Below are 12,835 nucleotides of genomic sequence, written 5' to 3' on the forward strand. Positions count from 1 at the left end.
CTTACAAAACTCCCTATTACCATAGAATGTTGTTTCTCAGTGACCTTCAGAAAACACCACTCTCCTCTCCCCTTTTTTCATTTTCTCTCCCTTATGAACACACACACACACACACACACACACAATACCACTCTGCTCTCTTAACCTCCCTGATGCTTTATCAGGTAAATAAACTGGCCATAGGAAACCATGTCCCGCCATCCTCAGGAGGAAATTAACCCCGCCTTATCTTTCCCACCCCTCCCTCCACATTCGTCACCGTGACAACACGAATATCTTCCCTCTTCCCGGGCCCTGTTACACACACACACACACACACACACACACACACACACACACACATACCCTCAGTCCATTAGCCAACTCTGTGAAATATTGATCAAACCTGACATTGCACTAATTAGAAGTAGCAGGGCGGCTATCTCCCACTCCAACACATGTACTGTCTCAAGGACATGTGGCAGAATGGACTTCCTGTCTAGTCACAGCCGTGTTGGAGAAGGGTTAGGTGACCACCTATTCCGTGTCAGTTCGAAAAACAGAGCCCACACCTACCTAGCAAACAGGGGATACCAGCGTTTTGGGAACTTTACGGCTGGAATGTTCTCTTCTGAAAGAGTCTGAAGTTAGAGACAATGTCAGTTTTAATGAGGCTCACTATGCCATTCGGAATGTAACTCCCCAACAAGAGGAGGCGAACAGGAAAGAAAAGAAAGAAAAGAAAGAAAAGAAAAGAAAAGAAAAGAAAAGAAAAGAAAAGTAGCAGTTACGTTACAGTGAACTGATAAAACCTCCATCCCAACCAAATCCCCATCACACAACATGCCTGATGAGAAATGAGACCATCACTACATTAGTTACCTACTGGGAAATAACTAGAAAGGTAAGTATGCTGTGTGTGTGTGTGTGTGTGTGTGAAATAGAGAGAGTGAGAGAGAGTGACAGAGAGAGAGTGAGAGAGAGAGAGAGTGAGAGAGAGAGAGACACAGAGAGAGAGAGGGAGAGAGGGAGAGAGAGAGAGAGAGAGAGAGTGAGAGAGACAGAGAGTGAGAGACACAGAGAGAGAGAGAGAGAGAGAGAGACAGAGAGACAGAGAGATAGAGAGAGACAGAGGGAAACAGAACGGTCCACCACCAAAAAATAGTCCAGTGGCGAGACACTGACCACTGATGAACAGGGTAGAGGATGGCCAACAAACTGTGCATGGCAACAGATGGGCTAGTCTGCAATTGTACCCATAAGACAAAATTTTTATATAGTGTACCCATAAGACACAATTGTTATATGGTGTACCTATAAGACAGATGGATACATAAATGCGTGGATACACAGAGAAACAGAGAGAGAGAGACAGACAGACAGACAGAATATCTGTCTCACACCAGCACTTAGACACTGTTCTCTTGGTCATTGCGTCAAGTCTGAGAGACAAAACGACAGTTTTACTGTGTGAAGCTGAAAGACAGGTTGTGCCTGGACAGAGTGTAACTGGAAAGGTCACACTAAACCTTCAGCGTAGTCTCCCACCAGCTCTCAGACTGGGAATATGTGTGTTTCTGGGCGGTTAGAGTTTCGTAAGGGGGAGGTTGTGTAAGCGTTTGACTTTCAGACTCAAGGGGAAATGAAGAGGCTTAATTGTTATGCATAGCACTTGTGTGTGTGTGTGTGTGTGTGTGACATCGAACAAGGGACTGACTATAGGGACTTCACATTCTCTGCGTATGGATTTGAGCAGTGTGTGTGTGTGTGTGTGTGAGAGAGAGAGAGAGAGAGAACATGACCAGATCGTCTCTGATATACACACACACAATGTCAAATTTTCCTCCTCAGTGACTGGCAGGGAGAAACAGAGAGAGGAGAGAGAGGGAGAGAGAGAGAGAGAGAGAGAGAGAGAGAGAGAGAGAGAAAGAGGGGACAAAACAGATGTAGGCAGGACAGACAGGGAGAAGTGAAATGTTATAACATGCCTTCCCCTGAGCAAAAAACACGGCCAGAAAAAAAGGCCAAAAAAACAAACAAAAACATTCTAATCTCAGCAATAAACTTAGCATAGCTTACAAACATCAATTTTCATATCAAGTAAGGTAAATAAATGAATGCATAAATATAGAAACATTGTCATAATGCGCAGACACATCTTCTATAAGGAGCATCCTGCGAAGACTAAAAGAAAACCAAACAGAACGTGACATTTTCGTTTTCTTAACCTACACAGTAAAGGATAAAAAGATTGGCTCTAGCGCATTACGTAACACTGAGATTAAACGCCCACCTTCATCGAGCACAGAGCGAGCGTTTGACGCTGGATTTTCACAGTTAAACTGTTTTTTTTTTTTTTTTGTTAACGCTTTTGACCTCAGGATTCTGATGCACGTGCGTGTGCTGACGCGTGCGTGTGTGTGTGTGTGTGTGTGTGTAAGGTGGGTGAAAAGAACGGTAATGAGAAACAAGAGAGGGGCAGGGGAAAACAAAGAGCTGACTGACAGAGAAACGCTCTGGGTTCATGTAGCTTTCAAATGCATGAAAGGCCATTATGCACTCAACCAGATAGAGAGAGAGAGAGAGAATATGAGCCAAGAGTTAGACTGATATACTGCAAGACAGAAGAAAAGAAATATAGCAAGATGCCAGGCAGACAAGGCAAAGCAAGAAAGAGGGAGAGAAAGAAATTGAGGACAAAAAAAAAAAAAAAAAAAGGACCTCCTGACAAAAAAAAAAAATCCATTTAGTTCTTGGCATGGTGAGGATTTACCATTTATGGAACAATAGCGCCATCTGTAGGCATCATATAGCTACTTGAGAATACTGCCTCCCAATGGTCAACACATGAATAACAGCCTGCATCTCCTCTACATCAAAAAAGCTAACAAGCTGACAACACCTTTAAAAAACTAAAAAACTAAAAAAACAAACACCAGCACAGACACAGAACTTTTCTTTTTTTTATTATTGAAATTCAACATAAAATGCAATTCTTGCTCTGTTAAATTCACCATAAATGGGAAACAAAGAGTAAAAAAAAAAAAAAAAAAAAAAACAGCAGGGAAGAAAAAAACAAACCAAACAAACAAACAAAACAACAGAACTGAGTGCTTCTGTACTGAAACTGACCCTCGCAGGAGAGGGGGAAATACAACTACGCGAAAAGCTTTTATAAAACGGCACAGGTCGTGTGTGTGTGAGGTGTAACATCAGAAAGACACAAGATCAAACAAAGATTTCTCTCTCTTCACACCTCCAGCAGAACAGAAAGCCACTGGATAACCGTCGAGCTCACCATCTCTGTGTTGTTGACTGACGTATATAAACCACCATTACAGCGTCTGACGGGTCATAAAAGCGATTTTACGAGTCTTTCGCGATATCTTCAATTGACTCTGCTCTTTTCCTCTCACTTCTGTGGTATGTTCACACCCATCAAAAGCGAGCGTTTTTTCCGTTCACTTTTGATGCCGTAGGCAACCGATGTTGAAGATAAGGTGTTTTTTTTTTTGTTTTTTTTTTAATTTCAGTTACTCTTTGATGTTACAACTGGAAATAAACTGAAGTATGAAGAAGGCCACGGATACAGGGCCAAAAAAAAGAAAGAAAACAAACAAACAAACAAACAAAAAAAATCAAACATCAACCAGAGACTGCTCGCATCAGACATGCAGTAACACACCCTCTTACTAAACACTCAAAATCAGTCAGTCTGCGGGGGGGTACATCACGTCACAGAGTCTGTGCACGTTAATACGATCTGTCCATCATGCGCTCAAACGCCCGAGCTTTACACATGATATAAAGATCAGGTATCCTGCACACATCCGCGCACATGAACACAACCCCAGGGATGCCATCTCAGCACACATATGAAATGTCCAGGAGGAACTGGAAAACACTCCGTGGACCAGATACGACATTTGGATCTGTGTGAACACACGCAGCTTTAGCGAACCATTCGATGCGTTCGGAACCAAATCAGCTGATTGTGAAAAACCGGACTCAGGTCATTCAGTCACTGCCCGGCTGATAACTGTTCAACTAGACGTGATCCCAAACACTCCAGTTTGTTTGTTTTTTTAAGGTCTTCCACTGAACCAATGAAAAAGCAATTCACTCTTTTCAGAGGGACGTGATTGGCTAAAGAATCGTCAACCTCTTTTTTCTTTTTTTTTTCCTTCAAATGAACTGTTAGCATTAGCACAGGATGGAAACCTGCTTGAGCGCCTGTGTGTGTGTGTGTGTGTGTGTGTGTGTGGGACCGACGTCTGAGAAGTTTCTAGTTTAACAGCGGACATGGAGACAGTCTTGAGAAGCCTGTACTAGTTGTCGTATAATCGTTTAAAGATATCTACTGTACAATAAAAACGAAAAAATTGGTCAGTGGCAGCGGGGGGGTGTTTTTTTTGTTTTGCTTTTTTGAGGCGTTTATGAGCCGTTCTCAGTCTTGGCTTGTTTGGCAGCCGGCGCTTGCGTGTCATTTCCGTTGGCTTCCAGGCTTCTCTTTTTGGGACTAGCTGGCTCTGTGAAAGAGAGAGAGAGAGAGAAAAAAAAAGAAAAACAGAAAAATTTACTTCGCTTTCCTATGAAACCCAAAGACGGACAGACTGAAGTATGAAGGCGGTCAAACAAAAAAAAAAAATCAGCCATCAACTAGAACCCTATTAAAAGAAGCTCGCAAACATGAGCAACTCATTAAGTCGCCTCTGTAAAACCTCAGACGCCACTGTTTACAAAGATCCATAAACACAAAATAACTCTAACTCCAAAACCTTTACCCTCTCTCCATACGCTTAAACAATCTTTTCAAGTCGGTTTTTACAGAACAATGTCGTTGCTTTTTAACGTGTGCCGTGATTTTCCCTGATTCATTTTGGCTCCTGATCCCTGGATGTCATGTGTCTGTGTGTTGTGTTTCTGATAGGCTATTTGTGGTGTCATCTGTCCCTGCGTGTACCTTTATATGAAACCTCTATGAAATCTCACTTTTCCAACCCTCTTGACTCCCTGGCAGGAGGACATACTGTATCTCAGTGGGACACTCCTGCTTAAATAAAGGATAAATAAAAAACATTTTTAAAAAGGCAGGGATTAAAGGACCCTGGCAGGAAGATCGTTTCCCAATTCCGCTGCCGGAGTCTCACGGTCCCTGGTTCTCCCTCTGCTCCGACGCAGCCCGGTCCCATAAACAAGGGCTTGGGAATCACCGGATGAATTTTGGAGTCGAACCCGGCGTGTGTCAGAGCAGGGAGAGAACTATAACGCGCAGGGCCGTGGGTTTCCGGAAGCAGGATCGGGAAACAAAAGGGAGAGACCGGATCCGGGTTTGTCCGCTGAAGGAGGCGCAGGATACAGACGGACATTTGAAGTGACGACTTAAAGGCCCGTTTGAGGAGGTGACTTAAAGGCCCGTTTGAGGAGGTGACTTAAAGGCCCGTTTTTTTTTCCCCCCTCACCTTCGTCGTCGCTGTCGAATTTGGTTTTCTTGCCCTGGAACTGGGGCTGGTCTCGCCCCCCTCGGTCCCGACGGCCACCGCGACCTCGCCCTTTACCCCTGTGACCTCCTGCGTAGACACAGAAGTCCAACGTTAAAGCATGGCGAGCGTGAAAAACGACCTGACGCACACTCACAAAATTGCACGGGAGGAGTTTCAAAACAATGCCTTCCATAAAAGGGCATGAAATTACAAACACACACACACACACACACACACACACACGGACGTTTTGGATGTAAGAGAAAAGTCCACACTGTGCCACAGGCTCCGACCCCAGAGGAGACCAACGTACCTTTGCCTTTGCGTTTGTTCAGAGACTCCTGCTGGTCCATGATGATCTTTTTCAGCGTCTCCATCTCCGCGTCTCCTTCCAGCACCTCCCATTTCACCTCCTTTTCTTTAATCTTGGGTTCAGCACCTCCTTGCGCCTGTCTAGCCTTCTCCAGCGCCTCCTTAGCACTTGAGGTGAACAGGATGGTGCCCTGCGAGGGACAAACAGAACGGGAGATTCAGAAATCGGCAGCCTGTACCTGGGACAGAGCAGTAATATGAACCAGGCTAAGACTACAGGTTAACATTATTAGTGAATCGTGCTCTTTGGTCATTTCAAACGTTCATGCTTCACCATCACTCATTCATTTTTAAATGAAGCACAGAACCGTCCATGGTTCCTTATTATCCAGGGGTCTACGGTTTGGAACGTACTGTATGTATGTCAGCTATCTCTCCTCCACTCTCACCTTCACCTAAACAAGTCAACTTAACAGTCTGACTGTTGAATAGCTAATTGCAAGGGGGGTGGGGGGCGCTAAAGGGATTTACTTGCTGTCTTTATGGCACTTTACAAAATCATTAAAACATCATCGACGGTCTAATCGACGATATAGTCACGCTTGTCTCCGTTTTCGTCATGCTTGTCATGTTGTTGCATTTTTGTTCCATGAGCTAAATGGCGTTCCAGAGGATTGTGGTCTGGGAGAATTCTGCGGTTCTCTACCAGTCTGGTTCTTACACTACCCCAGTGGTCCATTCGTCGCCCTCCCAAAGACGGGCCAGTTTTAAAGCCTCACCTCTTTGGCGCCTCTGGTGAAGTCGATCCATTTGATCTGTGCGTGTTCGGCGAACAGTTCGTGGAAATCTTCCCTGGATGTCTGATCGCCCAGGTTGCCCGAGAAACGCAGCAGACAGCCTCTCTGGTCGTCCAGCGATTTCTACACGCACATACACACACACAGTGAGTGATAAACGCAGATTTAATTGATCTATGTGTGTGTGTGTGTGTGAGAGTGTGTGTGTGTGAGAGTGTGTGTGTGTGAGAGTGTGTGTGTGTGAGAGTGTGTGTGTTTTCAATGCAACAAAACTCACCATTTCTTCCTCCTCTGCCTGTTTCTGCTTCTCCTCTTTTTCACTGCAATGGGAAAAAAACACACAAAAAAACAAACACACACTCACGTCAATTGCAGCAAATACAAAAGAAAAAGAAAATTCAATTACAAACCACTTCAATTCATTAAGGGCCAAGACAGTGACTCATCACCCTGACAACAGCGTAAACCAGACTAACAGAACATCTCCTGGTGCTGAACGCAGTCCAGTACTTAAGACAGTCATGTCTTAGGGTGTGAAGAAGAAAAAAAAATGAAGTCGTTGTTCTCACTCTCACCTCCTGGCTTTGGCCTTGGCTTCAGCTCGACTCTGTTTCTTCTCAGCGAATTTCTTGGTGAAGTAGTCATCCCTGAGAACACAGGAATCGTTTATTTGTTTAATGTAAAAAAAAAAAAAAAAAAAAGATTCACGCTTTACAACACTGCCACCGCTGGCCTTAACTTCACCTGCAGGACGCTCTGTCTGACCAGTGAATCAGACGTTAATCACAGGAAGAAGCTTCCTGTCCTACAGATACTAAACACAATGAAAAAAGGAAGCAAGCATCGCCTCCAGACGACATTGTGTTTCTTTGTTTTCTTTTCTTTTTTTTTTAAATTTTCTTATTACTGTAAGCTGGAGACTTCCGGGATTGCGAGTGTTTCGCTTAATTAAATATCTGGCATTTTTCCACCCAAGACTCAACTCTGAGAAACTGAGGGGGGAAAAAAAATAATAAAATAAAATAAAATCAAAATTACGCGTAGTCAGCAGAATCTGCCGCACTGAGCAAATTCAGCTCTGTTTTCTTTCTTTAGAGGCAAGTTTGGCCGTTAGAACAAATTAAAAAATAAATGTATAAATAAATAAATAAATAAATAAAACTCGTTCTGCCGCCGAGACACGTACTTCATCATTACGATCATGTCATTTCCTTTGAACTGTTTCACGTCCTCACGCGCCACAAACGCTTTGGCCGCATCCTCGGTTTCCAGCACCAAGAACACAGAGCCCTGAGAGAGAGAGAGAGAGAGAGAGAGAGAGAGCAGCAAGATGAAAACATTTTCACAAAAGGCTAGTCAGCTAGCACGGTGCAAAAATAAAGCTACGTTAGATGCTAGCTGGATAGCGCAGCCGCTGTGCTAAATGGCTAAAGGGGTAGGGAACCATGGCACAGAATGAGTTAGTTATGAAGACTAGTGTCTTTTTTTGGCACCCCCCCCCCCCCCCCCCCCCCCCCGTCCTGTTTAGTGGTACCTAATGCATTCAATCTCTGCCAACACATCTGACTCAACTCATGAGACTGTTCTCAAAGCCTTGATTAACTGAACCAGGAGATTTGGAGGAGGAAGAGATCTAAAAATGTACAGAGCTTTCGTTTTCCAGGAGCGGGACCCGGAAATATTTATCTAGGTGCCCAAACTACGGAGCCCGTGTCTCACAGAGTTTGACCAAAACGACCATATAAAGGGTGTTCTGTTCGGCTTCTGTGAACCTGCACAGGAATCCCAAAAATACCACAAATGTCATTCCAGCCCGTTTTAGCGCACTAAAACAAAATCGCTTTAGCGCACTGCTAAATCGATTTTACACGAAGAAGCAGTTAGACATCCAGCTGAAATCTTACTTTGAACGTCTTCTGAGGGCCTTTCCTCATGTGAATATTCTCCACCATGCCTTTGTCACTCAGCCAGTCTTTAATGTCGTCCAGGGTCGTCTCCAGGGGAAAACCTTTCTGTTACGACACCACAGTTTCCAATCAGACAGAGCACCCACCATACTGCCATCAGCCACTGCTGCCCAGCAGCGAGTCGCAGATACACTGACATGCACACGCAAACAACATATGAAAACATTCCGATATGTGAGCAAATGGTTATTATATGGCTTAGGTTTTCTGGGGGTCTTGTTTTACGACCGGACCTGTAAGTCAAGATGTGTAACACATTGCAGTCACTTAAGATGACGCTAAACAACAATGGATTTTTTGTGTGTAATCCAGTCCCGTCCTAAACCACTCCTGCAGACCGATGCTAACCAGGTTAACACATGCCCCATTATCCTACTGCTGACAACCAAAGTCTTTTTTTTTTTTTAATGTGAGATGTGAAAGATCTGTAAAAGGTCTAAACCAATTCTTAGTCCTTGTATCCATGGTTACATAAGTGTTCCGTTTGAGGCTTGTGATGTAACATCAAGTACAGGACACTCTCTCTGTAGTCTTCTCTTAGTTTAGCTTCGTTGAGTCTAGTTTAGTTTAAATTTAGTTTAATTTTGCAATTGAGCAAATGGAGCAACTGTGAGATTTTGTCCAAAAGGGTCACAGACACCCCATAAAAAAAAAGAGAGAGGGTTTTGTCAGGCAGGGTGAGCATTTTGTTTTAAAACCACATTGGAATGAACAAGTTAGCTACTACAGTTCCCATACTACCTTGCAAATGTGTACATGTATGCACCATGTAAGTGCTGCAAATGGAAGAAGCTGCTTAGAGACATATGGACCCCACCCTGTCCTGGTTTTGGATTATCAGAATATGGGTCTAAACCTGGATATCACCTTTCAGAATAAGTTGTGACCAGTGCTACGATCGAAATATTTGAGATTTCTGCACGAGATCGAAATTCTAATGCGCATGTAAAAATAGTCAATGCGCAGTTGGATTTCAGCAATATAGCAGACTCACTACTCAGCCAATCAAACTGTAACAATGTGATGGAGTTATTAATGCAATGCTGAAGGGTCACATCGAACCGTCGGAGCCACTAGAAGGTTCTAGGGAAAGGTTCCGTGCCGCCGGATCTGATACAGGCTTTAAAAATTTCCCTCGCAGGTTCCTGCCACTCACCATGTAGACTGATTTATGTTTGAGGGCGTCTCTGTATTCCTCATTAAACTCCGGGAGCGGTTTGCTTGGACAGCGACGGATTTTCGTTTTGTCCTCGCTGACCTCCAGTAGGCCTGTTCTGGATTTGCGCAGAGCCTCAACGATGACGCTGCAGTCTGATGTTAACATTTTAAGCCTGGGTACCCGAATGGAGAAAAAAAAACACACACACACACACACATTCTAGTGACCTCTCGACCTCAGGGAGTCACAGAAACTGAAAGGACTCCATATACAGCACCATGTGGGATTTTCAGAGTTTACATTTTCACAACAAATGGAAACACAGAAGATTTACGCAAGCAAATAAGCTAGAACTATTCCTGAAGCATGAAACAGGCATACAGATTAATAACGTATCTATGAGCAATAGAATGTGAGTACTGATTAGTTTCTTTGTGTCTAGCGTAACATTACTGATCAAATAAAAAAAAAGAAAACAAACAAGCCATTTCTTGGTTTAATGCTGCTTATTCTGACACTGACAGTGATGAAGCTTTAAATAGTCTCTTCATCAAGGTTCTACGGTTCAAAAAACGAAAATTACCTGTTGAACTTGAGCATCGTTTCTAAGGGGACCCAGCCATCATCTAACTGTAACTGCTCCTTCAGAAACTTGTCACGAGGCAGATTGTGGTCGCCAAAGTAATACTAGGGAAAACGTAAAGGGGTTTAAGTTGGTCAAGGAGTGTAACATGTCAAAGTCGGCGTGAAAATGAGTAGATTTTAAATTTAACTTACCTCAATCTGCTCGGCTACCTTCTTCTCAAGTGGAGAGACCTCTTGGTTTTCTGCCATCTCTATCGTCGTGCCGAAAGACAAAAAAAAAGGTTAGGCGGTGTATGCATAAGATAAGATTCAGAGAAGAACCCACATTGTTTTATTCCAACCAATGCCACTCGTGTAGTGACATACAAGTTCTCGATCAACTGATCTAGTACCGTTATGTGTCTAATCCAGAACACAAATGTAAAACGTGGTTGTTTGTAAATCAAACTGGGAAAAGAACTGTAGCTCAACCCATCTGCTGATCTGGACTCCGTCTGTACACAGTATTAAATACCTCGCACAATTCCTGCGAAAATATGTTCACATTGAGCAAGGCGGCTTGCCTGACTCCCGTGCAGCTCTTTTTCCCACGTGTTTGCGAGTTTTGTTTGAGTAGAGGACACACAAGAGATTAGACGGCTCTGTAACCTGACCTTTTGCAATCTATATATTCTTAACTGCAAGTCAGAACGCATTTCAAAAAGAGCAAAGCGCTCTCACAAAACAGTAGGCTAGGTGTCATTGGAAACGCGCGCAGCAGCACCATGTGTGGATGCAGGCTAGCTTTCCACGCTACGTTACTTCCTGAACGCAAAGACCACGTTGGTTGTGTTGGAGAAGGACCCGTAGCAGGGAGAAGGACCCGTACCGCATCCCTGCTACTATAGCAATTACGCACGTACCAAGATTTGTGATATATTATTCAAATATCTCACATTTTCTGATAGTAGTATCGAAGCTGTCCCCACAAAATATACGACGTGGCCATTTTATTAAACGCAAGACACACATATTGGATCTCCACGCTACACGCTGCAGAATGACTGGACAGAAGCTAAATCAAACCAAACGTTGCGCACTTTTTCTCTGTCAGCGATTCAAGTTGAACGCCTGAAACCAGCTTTATTCCGTCAGCAATACATATTCAATGCTTAGACTTTGTATAAACAAAATATATGTCCGAATATAATACTTACTGCCGCTACTTGTTGTGTGCCTGAAGTTCAGCGGATATACCAGTCTTGCTATTACCCGTTTGCTCCCACAAACCAACACGCTTTCAAACTGTACGTCATTTAGGAACCCATGTGATCGCCAAGTGCTCCCATAGCGTTTCGCTAGGAGGCTGCACCAAAGACGTTTTAGTTAAGACAGAACTCCCACTCTCGATTTTCTTCCGTTTACGCAGCCACATGGCAGTCACATGGTAGTCGCTTTAGCCTTCTATTGGTTTAAAATTTCGTACATGCCGGGGGAGTGAGGTGACCAAGCGTTTTCAGTCGAATAAACTGAATCATAACTTTTAGGTCCAATTAATGGCACAACAAACCTGAGCCATTTGGCTGAGGCTTTTAGGAAAAATTGGTGTCAATCAGCATGACCTCTTTGGTACAATGACCAAGCTCGATAATATTCACATTTGTTTAACTGTGAGGCTAGCGACTTAAAACAAATTTATTTACCATAACGAAAATCAGTTGTCCTCTATTTTCTGACACCGGACAGAGACAGAAATAACAAGACGCTTAGTTTAGTAACGTCTGAATGTCACAAGCTGTCACAGTAGACTTCTAGACTTCATTAACTATTTTAGCCTCAAACCTATTCAGTTTTATATCATAGGAGCACTTACCGTTGGAGTGCCCTTTCGCACTCATTACCCGAAGTACTAAACTAGTTAGTTATTAAGAAAGTGGCAGTGGCAGTACTGACCAGCGTGGTTGATCCAATGCAGTGCCCAGTGTTTTCAGCTTCTAGTGGATAATAAAATGTGATTGTAGCATTTATTTTGTGCAAGTTTTCCACAAGTTCAATGCAGTGTTCGTTCGCTTCCCTTAAAAAAAAAAAAAAATGAGACAAACCTTGAATCGCTTCTCCTGCCTGATGTCGGATAACACAAATTAAACGCATTTGCAAATGAAAAGTTTTTAGTTTACGTTCGCAAAGTCTGATGGCAACACTTGCATAAAAATACAGTAGTTCCATCTGTATCTACAGTCTTAAATCTTGAAACATGAGGAGAGTGTAGTTGTCCAATGTGACCCACTATGTTTCAGTAACAAACAGTTGTAAATGCAAATAACGAAACTCCACACAATGTGTAAAACAACTGTAATCCTGATACTCTGTCAGGATTCTGTCTACATAAGAGTCATTTGCTAAATTCATATTTACATTTCATAAATTATCATGCTATATAAATCCACAAAGCAGTGGTAAAAAAAAAAGAACAAACAAGCAACAGATGGTGACTATAACCTTGTAAATAAAATGATACATAATCACATTTTCAGAATATTTTGTGAGCTTATTTCAACACTTCAGTTTTGTATT

General features: G+C 43.0%; 1 protein-coding gene across 1 annotated transcript; it reads right to left on the reverse strand.

The window, feature by feature from the left end:
- Positions 1 to 4,413: 4,413 nt before the first annotated feature.
- Positions 4,414 to 12,168, reverse strand: ssb (small RNA binding exonuclease protection factor La). Its single transcript, XM_030781867.1, has 12 exons — positions 12,135 to 12,168; positions 10,475 to 10,533; positions 10,281 to 10,384; positions 9,695 to 9,869; positions 8,476 to 8,583; positions 7,758 to 7,861; positions 7,147 to 7,218; positions 6,849 to 6,891; positions 6,554 to 6,694; positions 5,776 to 5,965; positions 5,442 to 5,549; positions 4,414 to 4,508 (listed from the first exon to the last, which is right to left on the reverse strand). Exons 1-12 carry the CDS (start codon positions 12,157 to 12,159, stop codon positions 4,414 to 4,416), a joined length of 1,224 nt encoding a protein of 407 aa, XP_030637727.1. The 5' UTR covers positions 12,160 to 12,168.
- Positions 12,169 to 12,835: the final 667 nt, after the last annotated feature.

Source organism: Chanos chanos, chromosome 8 (genome assembly GCF_902362185.1).
Source record: "Chanos chanos chromosome 8, fChaCha1.1, whole genome shotgun sequence".
Lineage (NCBI taxonomy): Eukaryota > Metazoa > Chordata > Actinopteri > Gonorynchiformes > Chanidae > Chanos > Chanos chanos.

Excerpts from the sequence above, each read along its gene's own strand:
- ssb (XM_030781867.1), bottom strand. The coding sequence starts at position 12,159 with ATGAGTGCGAAAGGGCACTCCAACG. Across the intron at positions 7,219-7,757 it reads GACATGATCGTAATGATGAA|GGATGACTACTTCACCAAGA; the intron begins GTACGTGTCTCG and ends CTGTGTTCTCAG. Across the intron at positions 5,966-6,553 it reads TCACCAGAGGCGCCAAAGAG|GGCACCATCCTGTTCACCTC; the intron begins GTGAGGCTTTAA and ends TGTCCCTCGCAG.